Genomic DNA, 25,953 nt, shown 5'->3' with positions numbered 1-25,953 from the left:
GAAGTATGGGATGCATGATTAGAACCGTCTGTGTTGGCCAGCCTCCCTTGGCACCATCTGTAACACCCCTCCTACTACAATGATGTTATGATGTGATATACATACAAAAGATATTTTAAAAATTTATAATATATGCCCATGTTTGCAGAGGTCATTGATTGATTGATTGACTGATTGATTGAATCTTTATTTTGAACATGTTGAAAAAGTACAACAACATAGAATTTGAAAACAACAACATAGAATTAAGAAAATGTGCCCCATGTTCGGATTGTGTGTACAAGCCAACTCTGCCTCCTGTGAAAGGAAATCAGCTACAACTACCTGAGTCCCCAGCCTATGGACCACCTTGAATTTAAAAGGCTGAAGTTTCAAAATCCACTGGGTGATCTGGGTGTTGGCATCTCTCATGCAACAGAGCCACTGCAGTGGGGTACAATCCAGCAGAGGGTGAATGGGCATCTCAGGAGGTAATAACAAAGAGAGTGTGCCGCCCACCAGATTGCCAAGCCCTCTTTTTCAACAGTACTATACCAGGTTTCTAGTTCTGACAGTTTCCAGCTGATGTACACAACTGGGCAGTTGACCGCCCCTTATCTGCTGACGGCAGGCCTCTGCTTTAGGTGTTAGTCTGCAGGATAAAAGAGAGGGAAAGGTTTGGTGTGTGGAGCAGTGGTTCCCCACAGAGAGCCTTCTTCACCTTCAAGAAAGGCATTTTGCACTGCTCCATCCACTGGACCAGGTCTGGGGTAACCTTTCAGATGAAGTCAGTCAAGGGCCTTGTTGGCATCGCAAAGTTCAGAACAAACCACCAGGAATTGCCAGCCAGCCAGCCCTAATAGGGCTGAAATAGTGGAATAGGTGAATTTAGTACCTCCAGCCCCAACTCATCTCAATTATTTAGCACACTCGCCACATTGGGGTGATATATTTGTGTGGCAGCTCCTCTGTCTTACTGCACCAACTTGTGGTCAACATCCACTTGCCATGTGACCAAATCTTAGAAATATGGTATCTAACCAGATTCTTACTCTGGATGGCATTACTTTGGCCTCCAGTAACACTGTGAGGAACCTTGGAGTCATTTTTGACCAGGACATGTCCTTCAACGCACATATTAAACAAATATGTAAGACTGCGTTCTTCCATTTGTGCAACATCTCTAAAGTTAGAAATATCCTGTCTCAGAGTGACGCTGAAAAACTAGTTCATGCATTTATTACTTCCAGGCTGGACGACTGTAATTCATTATTATCAGGATGTCCTAAAAACTCGCTGAAAAGCCTTCAGTTAATCCAAAATGCTGCAGCAAGAGTCCTGACAGGGACTAGAAAGAGAGAGCAGATTTCTCCTGTTTTGGCTTCCTGTTAAATCCAGAATTGAATTCAAAATCCTGCTCCTCACATACAAGGTCTTAAATAATCAGGCCCCATCTTATCTTAATGACCTTGTAGTACCATATCACCCTATTAGAGCACTTCGCTCTCGCTCTGCAGGCCTACTTGTTGTTCCTAGAGTATTTAAAAGTAGAATGGGAGGCAGAGCCTTCAGTTTTCAGGCCCCTCTTCTGTGGAACCAGCTTCCAGTTTGGATTCGGGAGACAGACACTATCTCTACTTTTAAGATTAGGCTTCAAACTTTCCTTTTTGCTAAAGCATATAGTTAGGGCTGGACCAGGTGACCCTGAATCCTCCCTTAGCTATGCTGCAATAGACGTAGGCTGCCGGGGATTCCCATGATGCATTGAGTTTTTCCTTTCCAGTCACCTTTTTCACTCACTATGTGTTAATAGACCTCTCTGCATTGAATCATATCTGTTATTAACCTCTGTCTTTCTTCCACAGCATGTCTTTCATCCTGTTTTCCTTCTCTCACCCCAACCGGTCGCAGCAGATGGCTGCCCCTCCCCGAGGAGGTTTCTCCCTGTTAAAAGGGAGTTTTTCCTTCCCACTGTCGCCAAAGTGCTTGCTCATAGGGGGTCATATGATTGTTGGATTTTTCTCTGTACCTATGAAGCGCCTCGAGGCGACTTTTGTTGTGATTTGGCGCTATATAAATAAAATTGAATTAAATTGAATTGAATTTAGTAGACAAAGGTGAATGGCTTAAACATGAATTGAGCTGCAGTTTGGGGAAGGCCTCGGAGGGGACTGGCCGCGGCTCCTGGGCATGGCAGATCCCCAAAGAAGGCATCCCCTAAAAGCAGTAATAACTGTGCTTTACAAAGGTCAAAGACCTCTGCAGTAATATAACTGGTAGTCAGGCTAGCGAAGATAAGTAGCCCATGGCCTCAATAAGGTGGTGGAGGATTCCATAGAGTGGAGCGGATGAGCTCGAAAAATTAGGAAGAAATTGCAGGAGAAGAGATCAAAGGAATTTCAAAATTACGAAAGACCTTGATAGATGATTAAGGGGAACCCTTCATCATGTAGCAACATGACTTGACTCGGAACTGAAGCTCTAACAGTGATGTATGCTGGGATTTTGAGACTTGAAGTAATGACTTGAGGGGTCATAAACGCTTAAGTGAGCTTGTCTTGGGGCAGAAGATGGAGAGGGGATGCCTGGCTGGTTAATTTGCTTTGGGTAAGGTAGCAATAACTACTGTGCCGATTTCAAAAGGGACGCCTTGAGGAATTATGCATATGGTGGAGTTCAGATCTCTTAAAAGGAGCAATAGAGGACAGAACCCGGCATCCCGGTGCCACAAGGGTTTGCTGCTGCATTCTGCACAGGAGGGAACAAAACGGAGAAACTGTCATCCTGGTGTGAGGAATGTTTACTGCTGTGTTTGCAAATGACTGATATGGTGAAGGAGACTGGGCACCCGGTGCCAGGAATGTGCACTGTTAGATTTTGTGAAAGATTGATAGATGCAGGGAAGCTGGCATCCCAGAAAGGAAAGCTTGCTGCTACATTTGTGACAGAGGGATAGAGTGAAGAGAAACTGGCATCCCGGAGCCAGAAAATGTTGCTACTTCTAATTGCAAAGGGGGGACAGTAGAGCAAAAAACTGGTATGAGAACTTGGCATCCTGGTATCAGGAAGTTTTTTGTTTTTGTTTTGTGCAAACGACAGATGGCAGACAACTGACATCCTGAAGGCAGAAGGGTTCCCTGCTGCTTTTTGCAGTGATAGCTGCAGAGAAGCTTATTGCTGCATATGAGGGACAGAGAAAGAGAACCTGGCATCCCGGTGCCAAAAGCTTGCTGCTGCATTTGCAAATACGTGAAGAGAACCAGACATCCTGATGTCAAAACCATCCCAGTGCCAGAAGGGTTCACTGTAATGAACCCTTCTGGCACTGGGATGCCAGGTTCTTTCTTTATCTATCATTCTCAAATGCAGCAGCAAGCTTTTCTACCAATGAGTTGCCAGTTTCTCTGTATCTGTATGATGTCTACTGTCATTTCTTCTCTTTATTGAGCAATTCATTCAGGACAGTGTAGCCACTGTCAGGAATGAAATGTACATAATAGCTTAGCATCATTGTTCAGGTAACAATGAGTGTATGGTAGTTCAAAAAGCACTTGGACCATAGCCTTTTGAAATAAGCCTGGTGATGATGTTATCCCAAAGGGGAAACAAAGCAGAATAGCTCTTTTTGAGTAATAATAATAATAATAATGGATTGCATTTATATAGCGCTTTTCGAGAACCTCAAAGCACTGTAAACTGTCAACTGCTTCTTTGAATTCTCTTCTACATCAATCTATAGTTAGGCATTTGATAAGTCTAACTTACTGCAAGGGATGCAAACAGGTCCTCAATGTGTGGAACTGGGTACTTATCCATGCAGAGCTGTGTGTTGAGAGTGGCCTTGAACTCTCCATACAGTCTCACTGTGCCACCAGGTCAGCAGAGGGCAGCACAGTTGGCTTTAGGGACAAACCATGGACGATGTCCACTGTGATTCTTGGATACCATGGACAGTTCTCACACAGAGTCCCTGTAACAACTACTCCTGCACCTATGAGTTTGTGAGGTCTCAGAATTTTGAATTATCTGGATGACTGGCTGGTCTGTGCAGTCTCAGAACAATAGTCTTGCAGCCATGTAGTTGTGCTCTTAGAACATGTCCAGCCTGTGGGTTGGCTTCTGAACTACCAAAAGAGCAAGCTCCACCCATCCCAGGTCACAACTTTTCTAGGTATGACTCTGGACTCCAACAGGGCCACTCAGACATTGGCTCGCCCTCTTCAGGCTACACTTTTGGGTCAGCTGGGGAATGCTCTTTGCCTCATGGGCCTCATGGCATGTTCAGCAATGCCTTCTGAGTTTGGGCCTTTGCCCACAGCAGTCTCATCAGGCAGGGACTTTGGTGCCACAGAGGCTCCACTGAGCTCTCCACTTTTGAAGGTACTCTCAAATTAGAGCAGGGTTATGTGTTGGATATAAATGTGTTGGAGCTAATGGCTCTGTTCCTTGCACTCCAGCAGTTCCTGCTAAGACTGGGAGGCTATCATGTCATCATCAGTACAGACAGCACAGTAACTACAGTCACAGCAGCCTACATCAACAGGAAGGGGGCCTAGACTCTAACATCCTCTGCAAGCTGGCAACCAGGTTGTGACAAGCCAGCTCCTGGTTTGAAGGAAACTCCTGTCTTAGGTGAATGGAACACTATTCTCCCCTTTCCCACAGACTGATGTGTGGCCCCTGAGGAAAAGGCTCCTTGCCTTGTGGCTACCAGAACTGGTGGTACAAACTATGCAAGAGTCTATGCAAGAACCCACTAGGACTGCCTACTTGTATCACTGGGGACTGTTTGGCTCCTGATGCATGGCCCACCAGATGGCCAACCATGAGGCTACAGTGGAGATCATCCTGCAGTTCTTGCAATCCTAACTGGAGGCGTGCAAATCAGCAGTTACCCTGCGAGGTATTGTGGCATTGATCAAGACAGATTATATTGGTCACTCACCTCCAGCTGAGTGACCAATATGATCACTCATCCGGAGTGAATCAGAGGTGATTCATTTCCACTCAGTGGTAATGAATCAGCTCCCAGTTTTAAAAGGTACCCAGAGGGCGACAATTCACCAGTCTAGATCCCCACTTCCCCTATGGGATTTGGATTCAGACCTTTGTGCACTTCACCAACCTGCCTTCAAGCCTCAAGGATGCTGATTTGAACTGAATTTCCCTCAAAACAGCTGTTCTGATAGACATAACATTTTCCAGAAGGATTAGTGATTAGTCCATAAAGACTGTTGCAGGTTTTTACTGGAAGCAGCAGGGTTTATCCTCCATACCAACCCTACAGGCCAACTCAGGACAGAAGACAGCCTGTGCCAGGCTGCTCTGTCTGAGTCTTGACAGAGTATATTAGGTGCACTCAGACCATTAGGAAGACTGATCAGCTTTTTACCTGTTTTAACTTTGGAGTCCTGGTAGACGCTTGTCAAAGGCCAGACTGTCTCACTGGGTTGTAGATATCATGCAGCAGGCATATATATTTTCGGGTACTTCCTTCCCATTCATTTCCCATGCATATGGAATATGTAAAAGAATAGATATAGTCTCTTACTCAGAGAACCAAAGTTACAATGTAACCATACAATTCACAAAGAGCTATTAGCTATTAACTTGGTATATCTCAGCATGCTGTGTCATATATCCTAAAACAATGAGATAACTGGACAAGTAGAAGACAAAACAAAAGTGTACAGGAGATGAAAATGGGTCAAATTTCTGTCTTTATGAAACAGAAAAAAATCCAGTGAAGACTTGACATGCGACCTGAGATATGTATCTGCCCCTTCACTTGATCCATCTACTATTTGTTGAAGTCGCACCAGAAATAATCTCAGTGCAAGTCTGGCTGTCAAGAAGCCATTCTTAACCCTCTCAGGCTCAAATTAAACTTTTTGTTGCTAATGCACAACCAAGTCCTGCAGTGGTACTTCTGAGTAAAAAAAAACCCTCATAAAATATGTATGTGGGGTAATCAAGTTGTTAGTTTTTACTTTTGCAAATCGGCAACGCCTGCCTTGAGAGGGTTAAGGAAGGGAAGCAAGGGAAATACCTGAAGTATGCCAAATTACACAAGCGATGGACTGAAAATCTGTGGCAACAAATCTTACAGAGTGATGAGTCTACATTTGAAATTTCTAGTTCAAATCATTGTCAGAATCTACAGAGGACAAAGGAAAATAAGTAAAACAGTGATTATCTGCAGCCATTTGTAAACACGGTGGGGACTCAGTCATGGTTTTGGGGGTACAGCCAGTGGTGTTAAGGATCTTGTTATAGTTAATGGTATTATGAACACAAAAGATACACCAAATGCTTGAATTTAGATCCACAATGCAATTCAATACCTTCTGGAAAGCACCTGATTGGCAAGAGGTTTATTTTTTAGCATGAAAATGATTCCAGAAATCTTGCCAATACAGTAAAAGCATACATGGAAAGAAAAAGACAACGAAAGACCACCAGCTATGGATTGGCCTCTCCAGATCCCGGACTTCAGTATTACTGAAGCAGTGTGATCGAGAATGGAACACAAAGTAGCCACCATCCACCAGCTTTGGATGTCTTTCCACAAACCTGCAAGCCTGGACACTATTCCTGTAAACTGCTTAAAGACAAAGAAAGCTTTCGTAAGAGCATTCCACCCCCACCCCAATTTTTTACTGTACTGTACTCCTAAGAAACTCTTGTCCCAGAGCTTTTGGACAGGATTATGGTAAGGTTGTGCAGTGGCAACCGGGTGAGAAATGGAAGTTGTTGAAGAAGTGTTAAAAATGGAACATAATATAAATAATATAACATGCGTAATGCCTCTGAACTATTTTTTGTCTGTTTCTTGACAGAGTATGAAATTGAGCGGTCCTTCTTCTTGAGGATGAAGTGTGTTCTTGCCAAACGAAATGCAGGGCTGACATGTGGAGGATATAAGGTATGTAAAGCCAGTGGATGACAAATCTGCCAACAAGGACACCAAAGTTCAGTGGGTGCGTTTGTTTCTAATTTCTTCCTATCTTGGTTCCTTTGTGACATGAAAATAATTTTCCCTTTTCCTATTGATGATTTTCCAGTCCTTTTTTTAGCATTTTTTTTTTTAACGAAAAACAAAGACCCCCGTCCTTTGTAATAGATTTACTGATTGACTAACTGACTTGGATGTTCATGGTGTTTTGAATACAGTTCAGTGTATAGATTGTTCACAGACACACCGCACACATTGTGTGTTTGTGTCTTTAATGCTTGGATGAAAACCCATGTCCGCATGTACATCAATAAATGCTCTGTCTAGTCCCTTGAGATACTCTGTCAGGTTTTTACTCCAGCTGCCTTCATTGGCTTTTTGTTTGTGGGTCTCTCTGCCTTCAGTTTCATCTGAACTTATTGAAAGCAATGCTCTTTTTGCTTGAAATCAGATGACTTACTTTCCATTAACATATATTCAATTTTCTTGCCTTGCAAAACTCTTGGATTGCTTTTGTAGTATGCTATAGCACACAAGCTCCAGGGAACTTTAAAGCACACTTTTTGTCCTATTTTGTCTCTATGAGCAAGCACCTGGTAACAGTAGGAATGAAAACCTCAATTTTAACAGGAAGAGGCCTCCAGTAGAACCAGGCTTAGGGAGGCAGCCATCTACCAGTTGGAGGCGAGGGGAGGGAGACTGGACAAAAGACATGCTGCAGAAAAGAGCCAGATTAATGATACTGAATTATTAAATGCAGTGTGATGTATAAATACATAGTGAGTGAAAAAGGTGAGTGAATACGAAACATGCATAACTAAGGGAGGATTCAGGGTCACCTGGTCCAGCCCTAACTATATGCTTTAGCAAAGAGGAAAGTTTGAAGCCTAATCTTGAAAGTAGAGATAGTGTCTGTCTCCTGAATCCAAACTGGAAGCTGGTTCCACAGAAGAGGGGCCTGAAAACTGAAGGCTCTGCCTCCCATTCTACTTTTAAATACTCTAGGAACAACAAGTAGGCCTGCAGAGCGAGAGCGAAGTGCTCCAATGTCCACATGCATGTAAATGCTAAACAAACAGTTAATTATAAGCTTACTCATTAATTCAAAAAGCTGCTGTTTTCTATGTAAGGAGTGCATGAATGTCAAACATTCTGACACTCATTTACACTGCAATGGATGCATCAAGGGCAACTCGGGTTCCAGTATAGTTCCCAAGGGTATGCAGCCGGGAGGAGTCGTGGAGGAGGCATGTGTTAGGTTAAAAGCACTTTCCTGTGTGTGTGTGTGTGTGTGTGTGTGTGTGTGTGTGTGTGTGTGTGTGTGTGTGTGTGTGTGTGTGTGTGTGTGTGTGTGAATAAGGCTTGTAGTAAGACAGCACTTTGTGTATTTAGATGAGGTGCTATATTAAAGTGCTATTTCAGTACCAGTGCATGTATCATTTTATTTAACCCCTTAAATTAAAGCTGTAATTCTATACTTCAATATTATTCTGATAATTTGAATAATTACATTTTATAAAAATATTATAAAATTTATATTATAGTAATATAGAAGTAAAATTGAAATATTTACATATTAAAATATTGAAAATATTAAATATTTATTACCATTATTACTACTACTATTGGAGCGGCACAGGAGGGTTGTTTTTAAATTGTTAAATGAACACATTTCATTTTTGAGATACTGTATGTCTGAGAAGTTAACTTAAAAGGGGCACAATCAGTGCATCTGTGGCACACATATTTCTTGAGCATCCTCTCTAGAGCCCAGATCAGATCCGACAAAAAGGAGCATGTGATCCACATGAAATGCACGCAAATACGAAAGCTGCATTTCACAGTGGAATCTGGGTGACTGTGATTTGAACATTATGGTTTGTTAAATGATAGTTTAACTGTCAAAATTTAATCCTATAAAAGTTGTTTCATAAAGTGCTACTTGGTTAAACAATGAAGTTTGATTTGGAAAAGTCCCAGCTCCTTTTGAATGCATTGACGTTTGTTTCCTACCGTTGTTTCCCAGGTCATCCACTGCAGTGGCTACCTGAAAGTGCGTCAGTACATGGTGGACATGGTGCTCTATGAATCATGCTATCAGACTATGGGCCTGGTAGCAGTTGGACACTCCCTGCCTCCCAGTGGTATCACTGAGATCAAACTCCATAGTAACATGTTCATGTTCAGAGCCAGCCTGGACTTCAAGCTCATCTTTTTGGACATGAGGTAGGAGACATGTTGAGAAGGTGGGTAGATAAAGGAAAACCATGACATTATGATATTCTGTCACCTGTTAAAACTCATCGTCACAATAAATGAGCAACGTAAAGATAAATCTAGTAATAAGGATTAATGCAGGTATAATACATTAAGCAATTTAAACGATATTCACTTTAAAAAAATATTGGTATATAAGCTTAACAAAAAGCTATTTTAAAACATTTTAGGGCTGTTAAATGAACATTATGATTCACTTCCACATATGAATGTTCAAATCAGCCCTGACCTATTATTCTTTTCTGGGGAGTCAGGGTGGCAGAGCTGACAGGCTACGAGCCTCAGGACCTGATAGACAAGACTCTTTACCACCACGTTCATGCCTGTGACATTTTCCATCTACGATACGCTCATCATTTATGTAAGTTTAAATATTTTCAGTGGTATTTATGGGGGAGGAGGGAGTGACTTATGTGTGAACATTTGTGAGGAGTTTAAAACATTGTCTTTGATTTGTATTTTGCATTTATAGCTTGATTAATGTTGTATGTATTTGCCTTGAGGATGAAAAGTACTCGCCTGACAAATAAATAATAATTTTAGATGCTAACTAAATTAAAAGAACTAACCTAAAGATAATTACATAGGGAGATTTGACCAGTTTATCTCTGTGTTTACTACAGTGCTGGTGAAGGGTCAGGTCACCACCAAGTATTACCGCTTGCTATCAAAGCATGGAGGTTGGGTATGGGTGCAGAGTTACGCTACCATTGTCCACAACAGCCGTTCATCCAGACCTCACTGTATTGTCAGTGTGAACTACGTCCTCACGTGAGTCAGCAGCCTCCTTCTAAAATGTAAAACCTGCATGAAACAATGCAGACTATATACCTGTTTTATTGTACACAGTGACATTGAAAGCAAGGAACTACAGTTATCTGAAGATCAGAGTCAAGTCACTAAGTGTGGTGTAAGTCTCACTTCCTCTCTGGACCACAGCAGACAATTCAGAACCAAAGCAGTCAAGATGAAGACCAAACTAAGAGAAGCTCCCTATCTTGAGGTAGGACTTCCACGTGACCTAGAAATTATTAAGATTCCAGAGAAATATAGAAATAAATGAAATATTTCCCACCTTTCTTATAGCAAAAAATAATATATCAGTTTCATTACAGAAATATTAATATTGCAAACTACAAAACTAGGGAAACTGTGTTTGTGTGAGCCACCATACCAACTTTACTTTTAAATCACTTTAAAACAACCAGAAAGGACCAAAGTGGTCTACAGCAGAATAAATATAAGACAGTAAAAAACAAACAAACAATAACAACACATATCTGCTCATACAAGCGTAAAAATAGAACATCCATACATCTTCTTTCACTTATCGGGTGGCAGGGGCAGCAGCTTAAACAGAGAAGCTCAGACCTCCGTCTCCCCGACCACCTCCTGCAGCTTGCCCGGGATAAAACCAAGGTATTCCCAGGCCAGTCAAGAGATATAATCGCTCCAGCATGTCCTGGGACATGCTGCCCGGCCTCCTCCCAGTGGGACTCACCCAAGAGGGGGCCAGGAGATATCCTTGTCAGATGCCCGAACCACCTTAACTGGCTCCTTTCGATGTGGAGGAGCAGCAGTTCTATTCTGAGCCCCTGCCGGATGGCCGAACTCCTCAGGGCCACCCACCCATTGGAGAAGGCCTTTCCGCCGCTTCTATCCACGAACTCATTCTTTCGGTCACTTCCTACAGCTTGTGACCATAGGTGAGAGTAGAGACGTAAATCGACCGGTAAATTGAGAGCTTCGCTTTTACACTCAGCTCTCTCTTCACCACGATGGACCGATATAGCCACATCAGTGCAGTTGCAGCTCCAATCCATCTGTCAATCTCCTGCTCTTCTTCTCCCATCTATCCATCCATCCATCCATCCATCTTCTTCCACTTATCCAGGGCTGAAATGTGGGAGCAGCAGCCTAAGAAGAGAAGACCCTGACATACTTAAACTTCTCCAATTGGGGCAGGAACTCCTCCCTGACCCATCCTTTTCTGACTGAAGACGTTAGCCTCAGATTTGGAGGTGCTGATTCTCATTCCCACGGCTTCACAGTCAGCTTCCACCTGTTCCAGTGCGAGTTGGAGGCCATCACCTGATGAAGCAACAGAACCACATCATCTGCGAAAAGCAGAGATGAGATTCTGAGAGCACCCAAATGAAAACCTTCCGCCACTTGGCTACGTCTAGAAATTCTGTCCATAAAAAGTGCGAACATAATCTGTGACAAAGGGCAGGCCTGGCTGAGTACATCGTCTAAGTTGGTCCGACTTAATGCCAGCTATGTGGACCAAGCTCTTGCAACAGTTGTTGGGCCAGACACCCCATACTCCAGCATTTCCCATAGGACACTCTGAGGGACATGGTCAAATGAGTTCTCCAAGTCCACAAAACACATGTATACTGTTTGGGCAAACTCCCATGCACCCTCAGATATCCTTGAGAGGGCAAAGAGCTGGTCCAGTGTTCCATGACCAGGACAAAAACCGCATTGTTCCTCCTGTGTCCGAGATTTGACTAAGAGATGGACTCTCTTTTCCAGCACCCTGGCAAAGACTTTTACAGGGAGGGTTAGGATTGTGATTCCCCTATAGTTGAAACACATCCTCGGGTCCCCCTTCTCAAAGATGGGAACCACCACCCCAGTCTGCCAATCTCCTCTGTGAATCGCTACCTTGATTTGGTGGAGGGGTTTGTGAGTACCAGGGATCCCGGCGGCTATGTTGTTGGGGGGCTTTTGCCCCCAGTACGGTCTCCCATGGCAAATTGGTCCTGGGTGAAGGACCAGATAAAGAACTATTCAAAACACTCTGAGTATAAGATCAAGGGAACAGTTCACCCTGCCAGCAATATGGTTACTGGTGCCCTGCCCTGGAGCCAGGCCTGTGGAGGGTGCCCGAGGTTGAGTGTCTAGTGGCTGGCCCTTAATCCATGAGGCTTGGCCGGGCACAGCCCGAAAAGGAACATGGGCCCATCCTCCTGTTGGCCCACCATGCACAGGAGATGCCGTAGCTACCAAGACTAGCAGTTCCAACATGGAATGTCCCCTCTTGCAGGGAGGGAGCCAGAGTCAGTGCGTGAAGTTGAGAGGTAGCAACTAGATATAGTCGGGCTCACCTCAAAGCATGGCTTGGGCTCTGGAACCAGTCTCTTTGAGAGGGGCTGGACCCTGGGTGAAAGGCGGTGGGCTGGGGTGAGGGTGTTAATTCGGAGCCCTGTGGGACCCCACATGAAGGGGAGCAGAGGAGGATATCAACAGTGGACAGTCTCGGTCATTGTGTCCTTGGGCAAGACACTTCACCCGTTGCCTACTGGTGGTGGTCAGAGGGCCCGGTGGTGCCAGTGTCCGGCAGCCTCGCCTCTGTCAGTGTGCCCCAGGGTGGCTGTGGCTACAATGTAGCTGCCATCACCAGTGTGTGAATGGGTGGATGACAGGATGACGCTTTGGGGTCCTTAGGGCGCTATAAGGCGCTATACAAATACAGGCCATTTACCATCTGGAAAGCATTCTACTTCTTCCACATTTTGTCATGATACAGCCTTATTCTGCAATGGATTAAATTAGTTTTGACCTCAAAAAATACACACAATACCCCATTTTGACAAAGTCCAAAACATTTGCTTTGAATTTTTGCAGATTTCTTAAAAATAAAAAGAACAAAACCATAACATGTACAAGTATTCACAGCCTATGTACGGAAAATGTTTGGCATTGAGTCTTTGGTACTCTTGGGGGCCGTGGATGGCACAGTTGTCCTGGTTCCATCTCTTTCTCCTTCCAGGTTTTTGGGGGCATCACTACAGCTTCCCACCCTCATTATCAACTATATGTGTGATAAAGACACACACACACACACACACACACACACACACACACTCTCTCTCTCTCTCTCTCTCTCTCTCTCTCTCTCTCTCTCTCACTATAGGTAGCCGAGTATTTTCTAATTTTTGTGTTCCAGGTGCTGTATGTTTGGAGGATTTTTTGTTATATTTTTATTGTATTTATTTATTTATTTTTAAATATAGCCTCTATATTATTTTTTGTCTTGCCTGTCTTGCCTTATACATCATCATACTATACTACATATAATGTAATAACTGAAATAACACAAATAGAAATTAATTAATAAACAAATAAAGATTCAGATGAACAAGAGTATTCATAGCTTTTGCTCAGTACTTTGTTGAAACACCTGTGGCAGCAATGACACACTCATATCTTTTTGAGATGTAACAAGTCTGGCAAACCTATTTTGGGGGAGTTTCTTCCATTCTTCTTTGCAGGACCTGTCAAGCTCCATTAGGTTGGATGCAGAGCATTGGTGCCATTTTCAGATCTCTCCAGAGATGTTCACTCAGGTTCAAGTCTGTGCAGTGGCAGGGCCACTTCAGGACATTCACATAGTTGTCCCAAAGACACTTCTTTGTTATCTTGGCTGTGTGCTTAAGGTTATTGCTGTGTTGGAAGCTCTGGGGCAGGTTATTAAATTCCCTTAAATCCATTTTTATGTATATAGAACCAAATCACAACAACAGTAACCTCAAGGCACTTTATACTGGAAGGTTAAGATTCTACAATAATACAGAGAAAACCACAACAATGAGATGACCTTTATGACCCAGGACCTGGCGACAGTGGGAAGGAAAAACTCTTAAAAGGAAGAAACCACAAGTAGAACAAGGTTTAAAGAGGGGTGGCTATCTGAAACGACCAGTTAGGGATGATGGGAGGAAAATGGGATAAAAGGCACAGTGTGGAAGCGAGCCAGAGATTAATAATAAATAATGATTAAATGCAGAGTGGTGTATAAATACATAGTCAGTACTTTACAATATAGAGCACCTTGAGGCGGCTGCTGTTGTGATTTGGGAATATATAAAAGAAACTGAACTGAACAGAATTGAATTGCTCTAATCTATGTAAAAAAAATATCGTGCTAAACTGAGGTCTAGCAACACAAGCACAGAGATGAGTCCACTGTCAGAGGCCATAAGAAGATCATTTGTAACCTTCACTAAAGCTGTTTCTGTGCTGTGATGAGCTCTGAAACCTGACTGAAACTCTTCAAATAAGCCATAATTTCTGCCACCTCAAAGGTCTGTTGTATGTAGCCCATTATTAGAGATGGATTGATCAAAAGTTTAAGACCACTTGAAAAATGGCAAAAACTCATATTTTGCAATGCTGGATCTTAACAACTTGCTAAGATCCATGTTAAAAATACGAGTTTTTGCCATTTATCAAGTGGTCCTAAACTTTTGATTGGGACTGTACTTGAAGCATCAAGGATGTTTGCAAATAACAATTGGACTGGTTCTTATATTGTACTTTTCCACTACGAGCACAACTTGCCTTAATCACCCATTTACCCAATTACTTTTTTCTATGTCAGTACTCCTAACATTCACACACATTCAGACTCTAAATTGGGGTTAGTATTTTGCCCTAGTCTGGCATACAGACTGGAATTGAACCACCAACCCTCTGATTAGTAGGCGACCTGCTTTACCAGCTGTGCTACAGCAACTCTTCACTGCTGTACACTGCTGCATTCATCTTTCCCTCAACCTTGACTAATCTCGGTCTTGATCCTGGGACTGGGACCCAGCATTTGGAGTTTTAGGTATTATTTCTGCATTTCGTTTTCCTCATATTTAGAAACCCAGGTTTGTGCCTACCTCTAGTCCCAGTTTCTGATCATTTTGCTCCACTATTGTTTTTGTTGCTCTGTCAGTTGCCAGTTGTTATAAATTTAAGTCTTGTCTTATGACAAGTCCTGCTTTGGGGTCCACTTCCTGGCTGCATGCCACACAGTGGTTATATTACAGTCTTCCAGTTCCTGGTGATGAAAAGAATTCCCAGAACATGATGCTGTCACCAAGTTTCACTGTACGGATTTGTGATGAGCGGAGCCTGGTTTCTCCAGACATGACACTAGAAAGTTCAGTCTTTGTCGTGTCAGACCAGAGAATGTTTTTTCTTATGGTCTGACAATCTTCTAGTGCTGTTTAGCAAACTCCAAGTTAGCTGTCATGGGCCTTTTAATGAGGAATGGCCACCTTGACCACTCTACCATACAGGCCCTGATTGGTGGAGTGCCGCCGAAATGGTTGTCTGGAAGGTCTCCTCTTTCCACAGATCAAGCGGAGCTCTGTCAGACTGACCCTCTCATCGGTACAACCCTGTCTTGGAGTTCTACAGACAATTCCTTGGACTTCATGGCTTGGTTTGTGCTCTGACATGCACTGTCAACTGTGGGACCTTACATAGACAGGTGTGGGTGTAACCCTAGTTACTAAGGGTTTCAGTGCATTATCATTGAGGTTGACTTTTTTTTCATTATCAAGTTTAATTAAGTAAAATTATTTTTTAAATAACTGAAGAGCCGGTGTTTATGATGTCTCAATGGTCTGTAAAGTATACAGTTTGGGAGTACTGCCGCCTTGCATTTTACCTGAAGCAGCTACGGAGATCAAGAAGAAGGGGGAGAAAAAAAGTCAGGTCCTCTGAGTGAGAAACGTTGTTGCCTCTTTAGTCGGATTTTGCTGAGGAAACAAGCTGCCAGGCAACTGTTGTTTAGTTGGAGGAGAGTTTTATTATTGCTGGGATTCTTCTGGTTGTGCTATGACGCCGCACCCTCGCCTATTTGAGGGTTCAGGAGAACCCGTTTTGTTGTTTACTTTTCTCAGGTTTTTTGGGTGTACCAGTCCAAAGATGGCGAGCCACCCCTCCAGGATTTGTTGAGATGATTGATCTGAGAAGAAACTGAAATTCTTTGGACAAGCCATGAACTTTACAAATTCTACTTAAGTCCCAGGACAGAGTAGCACTTCACTGCTCCTTTGCACATTCTACAAGAAGAGATTTTATTGCTGGACTCACACAACTTAGAGATGTGGGCTGAATCACATCCACTGGGGGTGTATTCTGTTTATTTTTTTGTTGATGTAATTGGTTTTTTTTATTATATATGTAAGTGATTATTCATGTTGAGATTTTAAGGTTGTGAAGAAATGCAAGTTCAGTGGTCCAGTACCCATGAAAATATTCAAATCTGTATCCCAACTATTAAAATGTGTTACATGTACTTTCCAATCCAATTACATGTAATGTCCAATCAACTGAATTTACCACAAGTAGACTCTGATCAAGTTGTAGAAACATTTGATAGATGAACAGTGGAAACAAGATGTACAACAGGTACATAATATACGTGTTATGTTTTTGTTCTTTAATTTTACTAAATTTGCAAGACTTTGAAGCAATTTCTTTAACGTTGTCATTATGGGGTATTGTGTGTAGAATCTTGAGATGAAAAATGAATTTTTAGAATAAGGATTCAGTTTTAGAATATGACAAACACTGAAGCACATGAAGTGCTGAATACTTTCTGAACTAACACAGAATGTTTTACCCACCGACAGTGAATAAGTTGAGATGTCATTTAAGCTTCTGCTGAATTTTACTCAGAAGAGCTTTGACCCTGATGATTACAGCGAACAAAGAACAATTCAAACCATTTTTGGCTTACAAGGGATCTAGGAGGAAAAAGATAATCAAATATTTTATTGTCTTACAGAGCTACTTTGATAAATACTGAAATAAAGTGTTATCCTAAGATAGTAACCATCCCTGTATTTTTTATGAACATCAGAAGGCTCCTCGCCTCTTCCAGCCGGACCTCTCATACTGCTCGTCACAAAAGGGGATGTTGAAAGACAGATCCCTGTACCCAATGACCCCTTGCAAGGAGACGAGAACCAACCTGAGACCTGAAGGAGTTCAGGTGTCCTGCAGCCCCACTTACAATCTGACTCTCCATTACCCATCCCATCATCAGCATCTGAACGTTCAGAGCCAGCTGCCCAGCTCAGTTCCCTCCTCTCAGCTATCTCAACAAATCATCGGCTCCCTGCATAGTAAAGGGGCTGATGGATGGAACATCAGCAACTCCACAGCAGCCAACAAATACAAAGGTTACGTTTTTATTTAATTTGATTTATAGTCTAGGTTTCTATGATTAAATCTCATTCTGACATTCCATATTCTAGATTTTGTTTTACCATATTTTAACTACTCTCACCCAACCCCACTTCTGTTAAAACCACCTCAGTAGAATTGCCACTGTGGGGACCTAACACTAAACCATTTGTGGTGGAAGCAGCCTGGGCGTCAAGGATCACTGGGCAGGCAGGACTCACTTTTACAGCTCAGTGATTTTATTTACAGTGATAAAAAAAATTCAATTCCACAAAGATGTTCTCCCAAGAACACAATAGCTCATCGCTCTCTAGCAAGGGTCTCTCCAATACAATCTGTACACAGGGAACCGGGCAAGTTTCTCTCTCACAGGCAAGTGGCAAAAACAGTGGTAAAGGAGCCAGGCGTCACTAGCTGTTTGAAATATAATGGTCCAGCGAGGACTGATGCTACCTTAAATAGTGGCTATAAACGAGGACATCAGGAACAGGTGGACATAGCGAGCAGTTCAGGAGGTTGAAGAAGGATGAATTGATCGATCTGGCAGGAGAAGAGGAGGTTTCGCTGGAGGAAGGTCTGGCTAAACCTGCAATTGCGCTGCACCTAATGGAGGTTTTGCGGCCAGAAGTGCGGTTAGAGCAAAGGCAACGTAGAAAATTGGTGGAGGAGAAAAGTGACAGCAAATAATGGAGCAAAACGAGGGAAAGAGTTAAAAGAGGGAAGGGACTTGCCTGGAGAGATTAGGTAAATGAGAGGTGAACAAAGCTAAGGAAGCCAAGGTGATGATAGATTCGATCTGAATAGAGCTCGTGTTTTTATGCCTTCATTTGATGAAGATGCTGTTGATGTGTTTTTTGAGATGTTTGAAAAAGTTGCTATAGATAGTGGGTGGCCTGAAGACAAGTGGGCTTTGATGGTTCAGAGCAGTAGCAGCGCTAGATGCCACTTTTGAAATATGACGCCTTCTTATGGTAGGTGTTCCGTAAACTTACCGCAGGCAGTGACGTGAGCTGGGGAGACAACCAAGTGAGTCTTATTTGGATATGTGGCATAGACAGGAAGTTGCTTTGCATTGTTGGATAAATTCATCTCAGGCTTTTGGTCATCATCATAAGTTGAAGGACCTAATGTTGTTGGAGCAATTTAAAGTGAGTGCTCCCAGGGAGGTTGACTTTTATCTCAATGAATGTGATGTTGTGAGCCCCCGGAGGCCACAGAGTTGGACGATTGTTATGAAGTTGCCCGTGGATTTAAGGTGGGAGTCAGTCTGGGGAGGAGGAGAGTTAATGAGGATAGGAGTGAGGATGGTCCATATGGTCAGGGTGGAAGCAGGACCTGGCACCCGTCAGGACAAGAAAAGAGTTTGATACAACAGCCCAGTGGATCAGCTCTATTCCAAAGTAGGAGCCAGAATTCTCCTGCAGAGCCTCGTTGTTATTGGCGCCATAAATTAGGTCACAAGAAAAATCAGTGCCCTGGTTACCAAGAAGGCAAAATAATACCAGGCCGGTAGGTCTGTAACAATAGCTCGGGAGTCTCTCAATGAACTACAGGGATATGATGGATTTATGTCTGAGGCCACTGTCTCCCACAGTTCACCACTGTGCGAGGTGTAGGAGGGGTCATGAGATCCTGCAGGTATACAAGCTTTACCTGAGATCTGAGCTGGTTACAGGCTTTGTAATGTAGCAGAGTCACAAATCTCTCCTTTAGATCTATCGATTTGATTATGGCCAATGATGTGGCCTGGGTTAAAGTTGCTCTGTCTGTCAGTGATTACGCAGTGGATTCCCCCAAGACAAGAGAGCTGGAGTTTCCTGAAGTTTTTCCTGCATGTGTGGCCCCCCTGTGAACCACCCTTTTACTAACCTCTCTGATTCCCTATTAAGCACTTGGAATGGCTGTGATGTGCAACCTGTTGATGGGAATAAAGCATGTGGTGGTATAGGTGATGACCCAGGAATGGGTGCTCTTCACAGCTGTCAGAAGAGATAAACAGGTCATGTGAGTAAAACATGAGGAGGACCCTCTGAATTGGGAGTCTCTGGTGCAGAAGCAGCAGAATAATCCTTCCCTGGAACATGCTATGAGGTCAGCAGTAAGTGCAGGAGGCTAAAGATGTGCCAAAGTGTTACTATTTTCACAATGACACATTGTTCAGGAAGTGGAAGCCTCCTTCTAGGCCAGCTGATGAGGACCGGGCCACAACAGAACAAGTCGTTTTGCCAAAGTGTTGTCGCCAGGAGGTTTTGCAGTTGGTGCATGCGTCATTGTTTGGACACATGGCTGCAAAGAAAACCTTGGAGAAACTTAGCCAACACCTATATTGGCCTAGTATGTGGAAGGATATGAAATTATTTTGGTGCCGCTGCCATGTTTGTCAGGTTGTTGAAGAGCCAAGTGTATCTAACCCAGTAACACCATTACAACTTTTTCCAGTTGAGGATGAGCCTTTTGCTCACATAATGGTTGACTTTGTTGGACCTTGTTGGAGCCAGGGATCGAACCAATAAGCTTCCAATCAGTAGGTGACCTGCTCTACCTCCTGAGCTACAGCCACTCACTGGCAAACATGAGTAAACCCTCACTAGGTTTTGGATAAAGTGTACACTCACAAACCTGTCAAATCTGCATTTGAAACGTTGGCTGCCATAACAGTATAGTATTGCAACATGGCATTTGGGTCTTCTAACTAAAATAGGAAAAAAGGAACATAAATAGCGCCATCATTGTCAGACATGGCGCACATCTGGTTGACATACACTCTGCCATGACACCAATCTGGGCCAGACCTGCTTGCTATGTGGGTCTGAGGTTGTTAATGCCAGACTATATAACACAGAGGCCAGAGCAGCTCCAGAGGCAGGAGGTAGTTGACTGCTATTCTGAGCTATTTCAGGATGTGCCTGGAATATCTGATAGGATTGTTGATGATGTGGATGTGGGAGAGGCAGTCCCAATCAAACAACATGCATCATCTGTCCCCTCACAAATGGAAGGTGGCGAAGGAGGAAGTGCTTTACATGCTCCAGATTGGTGTGATTGAGCCAGCAGATGGGGCGTGGAGCTCACCTGTACTGTTAGCTGCTAAGGAGGGATATTTACACAAATTCATCTGACCTCCCCTCTGTCACAGAACAGATGAACAAAAGACAGAGAGCATGCAAACATTTAACTGAACAAATAACATGAACTAAAATGCTCAGACACACACACACACACACACACACACAGTGCTGGTGGTGACTAATTCACAGTGACTCATGCCATTTAACAAGATATTAATAACCAGCAGATGATCAGATCATTTTTGGAAGGTGAATTTTAGGAAGGTCAGTCATGTCACGAATTCAGATGCTTTCCCCATACTTCGGCTGGAAGACTGCATTGACCAAGTGGGTAGGGCTAAGTACGTAAGGTTGATCTTTTGAAAGGGTACTGTTAGGTACCACTGACAGAACGTGTTTGTGAGATGTCAGCATTTGTGGCTTATGATATCTTATACCAGTTTAAAGTGCTACCGTTTGGGATAAAGAATGCTCGTGCCACCTCCCAGTGGTTGATGAATTTTGTCATTCAGATCTTTTTTTTCCAAAAAGCCTGCGCTGTGAGGTCAGGAAGACGGGTGAGTGAGCCCAGCAGCTAGAAGTATGTATTTTTCCTTCATGTCCAGGCTTAGAAGAGGCAGCTTGATGGCAAAGGTGCCCACAAACAGGTCTCCCAAGAACACAAAATAGCTTGCTGGCTCTATGCAGAACAATCTGTACACAGGGAAACAGCAGTTAAGTTTCTCCTGAAGAGGCAACTGGTGAAAGCAGTGGTAAAGGAGTTGGGCTTCACAAGCTGTTTGAAATATAATGGTCCAGTGAGGACTGAGGGTCTGGAGTTCTGGTTCTGAACAAATGCCAGACTACACAAACACAAGTAGGAAGTCCATATTGAAGCCAACAGAATCATTTTTTGTAGTCTGGTGTTTTTCTGAATTGTTCTGTGTTTTCCAGGTTAGCCAGCTTGTAAAGCTGATGCTGTTCTGAAATGCATTCGGTCCTCTTGATCTCTGCAGTGTTACAGATAGGCTTTCAATGGCATTGCCACTCGCACCAACAACCGAAAGCTGTAGCTTTAACTTGCAAGTCCATATTCATATCCACACAATTCATGTTGTTTTCAGAATGGAAGAATGTTAAACTAAAGCTTAGTCTGCAGTAGTGAATGCAAGCTCAGGAAAACATGCATTTGTCAATAACATCATAGGTGGATTCATTAAAACACTGACAGTCTGACATCTTATGAATAACACTGTAAACTCCTTAGGAGCCATTCAGCAGAGTGCTCATGTCATTTTAATTAAGGTGCAAGCCAACTTCTGAACATGTCTTCTCTTTAATAGGGCCTGTACTGGCAGCTGACCGTAGGTACCAGGATGATTGTCCCAGTGGAATGAACCCTCTTTCAAACAGCAGGCTAAAGGACGAATTCTGTGAACATTACACACTCGTCCATAGCAAAGTTTGTCCACATGCCCAGCCTCATGCCGCAAAGGGGAGTAAAGCTTTAAACCAGGACATGCAACATTATGTAAAAGGTGACAGGGCCCTGGCTTGCCCTGTGCTCAGCAGCCTGGTACTTGGTAAAGGTGAGCATGGTGGCTTGTTGCATGGCATAGGCCAGTCGCTCCCTGTGCAGATAGTGCTTGAGCAGAAGAAGATGCTCTGTATGATGGAGACCCCTTACAGTCACATTGCTGCAGAATATCATCAACCTGCTGACGACCAGCAGCAGTTTGGAGCTGCCACGGAGCCACAGTCCAGATCTGCAGACGACACAAGAATGCTGACAGGTATAGGAGCTCCATATATGTCTTTAAACTTTCATCAAGTCTTGGGCAAACCTGGTCCTATTAAGGCCTCCCCTTTTGCCTCACTGAGCAATATAACAGATGGCCATTGTTACCAAGGTAAAGAGATGGTGTCTTACAACTGTACTAGCCAGAGTCCCAGCTCCAGCTCATCTCCTGAGAGCCACAGAGAGACCCCACACCGCACTGGCACATCTGTCATCATCACGAATGAGAGGTGACCCAGAAAGAGAAGCAGGCTTTATCCGTGTCTGCACACATAGCTCTGACACTGCAGCTGATTACATCATGTTAAAACAGGTTTAGAACTTTTCTGTAAAGCATATGTAGTAATGCAGCGTTTGAAAGTATTTTATTTACTTTCTACTGAATAAATGAATGAATGATTTGATCGTAACCTAAACTTAGGACTTAAAGATGGAATAATGTCTGAATCATGTGATCAGAATATTTGAAATGCAAATATTACTACTGTTACTTCAGTCATTTCATAGCAGGTGTGTTTGTCCATGTGTCACTTCCATGGGAACATGTCTGTGAAGCCTCAGTCATCCAGGTCATCGTAGTCTACGGAGCTCGGAAAGAAAAGCCTCTGGACTTCTTTAAGTTGCTTGAAGACGTTTCACCTCTCATCCGAGAAGCTTCTTCAGTTCTAGGGTCAAATTGTGGAGAGTCACAGATTTAAGCCCTGTGGGAGTGTCCCCCCCAAGAGGGGCAATGGACCCCCTACCTAATCACACGAGCCAAGGTGTGGAAACGGGTGTAGGTCACAGTCAGCCATGGTTCCATGGGAACAGTTTAGTCTTCAGCTCATTTCATTGTTCACCTTCATTTTCTGTAACTCTTGAACTTGTTGTCAAACTGGTAAAGTTTGATGTTTTTAGTCTGCCTGTGTTTTAGCTGTGCTGTGTTTGCTTGTGCTGCCATGAATACTGCATAGCAGACGTGTTGTGAATTTTCATATATTTATTGCATAGCTGAAATTATTCATTAAAACTCAAAATATGATAAGTTAACGACCAACACAGGATGAAACACTATCAAAACTCAAATCTGTGACAGATCAGAAGACTTGATATTTGATTTCACTGTTAACAGCTGTCTTCTAACAGGGGCTTGTTTCAGGGTTAGGGTTAGGTTTACTCATATAAATCGAATCACGTTGGTTTGTTTATGATAACACTCATTCTAAGGCTGAATAATGACGACCAAAAACCTAAAAACATTTGCCAAAAATTATTATTATAAGTATTCTGGTGTTCAGCATTTTAACCCTAAATATTAATGTTTGTCTGCTTGTGTTTTTTCATCCTTTGCACTTTTTTTTTTTTATAAACAATAATTTTCTGTGAAAGCAATCAAATTAAAGTCAAGCGTAATAAGCTGGGTTTGTAATATTATATTATTCAAACAAGGACTGGTATAGCTTTGGAAAGAGACTGGTTTGTTCCTGTTTCCTGATGGTGTGTTTAGTTAACCTGTTACTGACCGGAGCTAACTTTGTACTGCATACTGCTAATTTAGCCAAACACTTTCATTCCAGACTGTACCACACTATCAACCTGCTTTACACCAGCATGTCAGTAACATTTGTAATTTATCAAAATTACATTAATAAAGCTATTTTTAAAAAAAACATTTTTTCAAATCAGTTCTTCCTGTTTCTTTATGTGGTCATTGACAATCTGTCCATAACAAAGTTCAGCGCTCCTAAATTTAAAGACGTTTTTAAGTGAAACTAAGTTTTCCAGTGGATATTCTGTTGCCACCTCAACACAAATGTGAGTGGTCATTGCTGCCCTTCCTGTTCAAACACAGTATTCAGACTTTTTTTTACACTGTATTCTCATTAATTTGACTTGTGTTGTGTTATGCTTGCTGAAGACTGGTGCAGAGTGGAGGCACAGGACAACATGTTCAGGCTGCTGCATCATGTGCAGTTTCTCCTTTTGGTTACTTTGGTTACCGTGGCTCAGGGGGTTGGGAAGCGTATCTGTAACCGGATGGTCGCTAGTTCGATCCCCGGGCTCTCTGTCCTGGTCGTTGTGTCCTTGGGCAAGACACTTTACCCTATCGCCTACTGGTGTTGGCCAGAGGGGCCGATGGTGCGATATGGCAGCCTCGCTTCTGTCAGTCTGCCCCAGGGCAGCTGTGGCTACACCTGCAGCTGCCTCCACCAGTGTGTGAATGTGAGAGTGAATGAATAGTGGTATTGTAAAGCGCTTTGGGTGCCTTGAAAAGCGCTATATAAATCCAATCCATTATTACTTTCACATGGACATTTTGGAGAAGCACAAATATTTTTGTACAACTCCTATTTTTCAGCTTTCTAAGAGCTTTAAAAATGATTTTGATATTTATGAAGTTATTGGTTTCTTTGCTAACAATCATTGACACACACCTCTGTGAAGGAGGAGTGCCCAGTGTCCGTATTTTACTTTTGCCAGCTGAGGATTTCATGACTATGGCAATGATGGGCTTGATTGAGTACCAGTAAACAGGGCCTAGTTTACTGGAGCTAGTGTAAAACCTTTCAGTCCTAATAGGTCCTGAACGAGCAGCTAGCGTTCGTGCAGACAGGCTGGCTGTAGGAGGTAGAGCAGGTCATCTGCTAATCAGTGGCTCGATCCCTGGCAGGTCCAGGCTGCATGCCAAATATCCTTGAGCAAGGAACTAAACCCAAAGTTGCTCTCCAATGAATGTGTGTGAAAGCACTTAAGTGCAGAATATCGTGCCTGTGTGAATGGGTGAATGAGGCATGCTGTATAAAACGCTTTGATTGATTGATTATGCCTTCAGTTGTCACTTGCATCATTACATGTACATGTTACCGACTATACACACATTGTACAAACATCACATTGGGAAGACAGGTCAGAGAAAAACTATGAAATACACAAGAGAGGAGGAGAAAAAAAGCTCTACCCAGACTGAGCTCCTGAGAGGAGAAAAAAACCGGTTCATTTACCGATCACACGAAGCAGACTGAGTGACTTTGGTGCTTAAATGAAGCCACACGCAGCTAAGTGTCATTTTTCTTTTGGTTTTGTTTCCTTCAGTTTAAAATCTGCCTTCTGAAGAGTCATCACAGCGCTTTAATGGTCTGAACTGTGTGTGCGTGTCCACCGACGAGGCTGTACATGTGTGTCACACACTTAATACAAAAAGGGAGCGCTTCCTTTTGACCCCAGCAACCTGCAGACTTGAGTTGTTTAATAGGATGTTGAGAGTATGGATCCAACAGAGAGCCATTTGCTTAATAATCTTCAGATGGCTTTTGGCACCAACAGCAGCTTAACGGTGTCTCTTCACCCCTTTTACTTAATATATCTGCTTCTGTCACACAAGAACCCGTGGGCTAAAGGACTGAGAACAGAAATGACCTTCATAATATTGTGATGGTACAGGAGGATGAAGGAAGAAAGGGAGTGTTATAAAGTGGTCATAAATAATTAAGACTGACCTTTTATCTAGGAGATTAAAGATTAAATGATCTTTGATTCAGTTTTGGTGAATTTGTGCACATCAAGTGTAAATCTGTGTGTGCATCATCACAAACTCCTGTTTACAGTACAGCTGAATGGTGCAGTTGCTGCACTGGCATTTTTACTAAACTAATCTAAATGCAATCTCAAAGAGAACCAGTCCGTTTATGCTGTGAATGAACCGACAACACTACAGTAGTGTCACTATGATGACTTCCATAATGGCCTGTTATGTCTGAGATACAGGAAGTTTTGAGGTCCCATGAAAGCAACATGCTGCGTCCACTTTGCACATTTCCTGCCACTTCATCTGGAGAGGAGAGCTCAGCAGTGTAAGGTGCTGGAGACAAATGAAGAGTCAAGAAATAGATCTGTGTGTGATCACATCAGCCACATGAGAGGAACACTCGACTGGTATGCAT

General features: G+C 43.0%; 1 protein-coding gene across 1 annotated transcript in view; it reads left to right on the top strand.

Annotated features, from left to right (window-relative positions):
• Nucleotides 1-23,620, top strand: part of sim2 (SIM bHLH transcription factor 2) — a 60,049-nt gene extending 36,429 nt beyond the window's left edge. The window contains exons 5-11 of the mRNA XM_012915725.2: nt 6,819-6,904; nt 8,961-9,160; nt 9,466-9,572; nt 9,835-9,982; nt 10,061-10,214; nt 16,863-17,184; nt 21,579-23,620. Of these exons, the coding sequence (XP_012771179.1) occupies nt 6,819-6,904; nt 8,961-9,160; nt 9,466-9,572; nt 9,835-9,982; nt 10,061-10,214; nt 16,863-17,184; nt 21,579-22,267 (1,706 nt within the window). The 3' untranslated portion in view covers nt 22,268-23,620. The remainder of the gene's footprint in view (nt 1-6,818; nt 6,905-8,960; nt 9,161-9,465; nt 9,573-9,834; nt 9,983-10,060; nt 10,215-16,862; nt 17,185-21,578) is intronic.
• The last annotated feature ends 2,333 nt before the right edge of the window (nt 23,621-25,953 follow it).

Source organism: Maylandia zebra, linkage group LG10 (genome assembly GCF_041146795.1).
Source record: "Maylandia zebra isolate NMK-2024a linkage group LG10, Mzebra_GT3a, whole genome shotgun sequence".
Lineage (NCBI taxonomy): Eukaryota > Metazoa > Chordata > Actinopteri > Cichliformes > Cichlidae > Maylandia > Maylandia zebra.
Note: the sequence above shows the minus strand (reverse complement) of the source record. Positions and strands in the feature narration are given on the sequence as shown.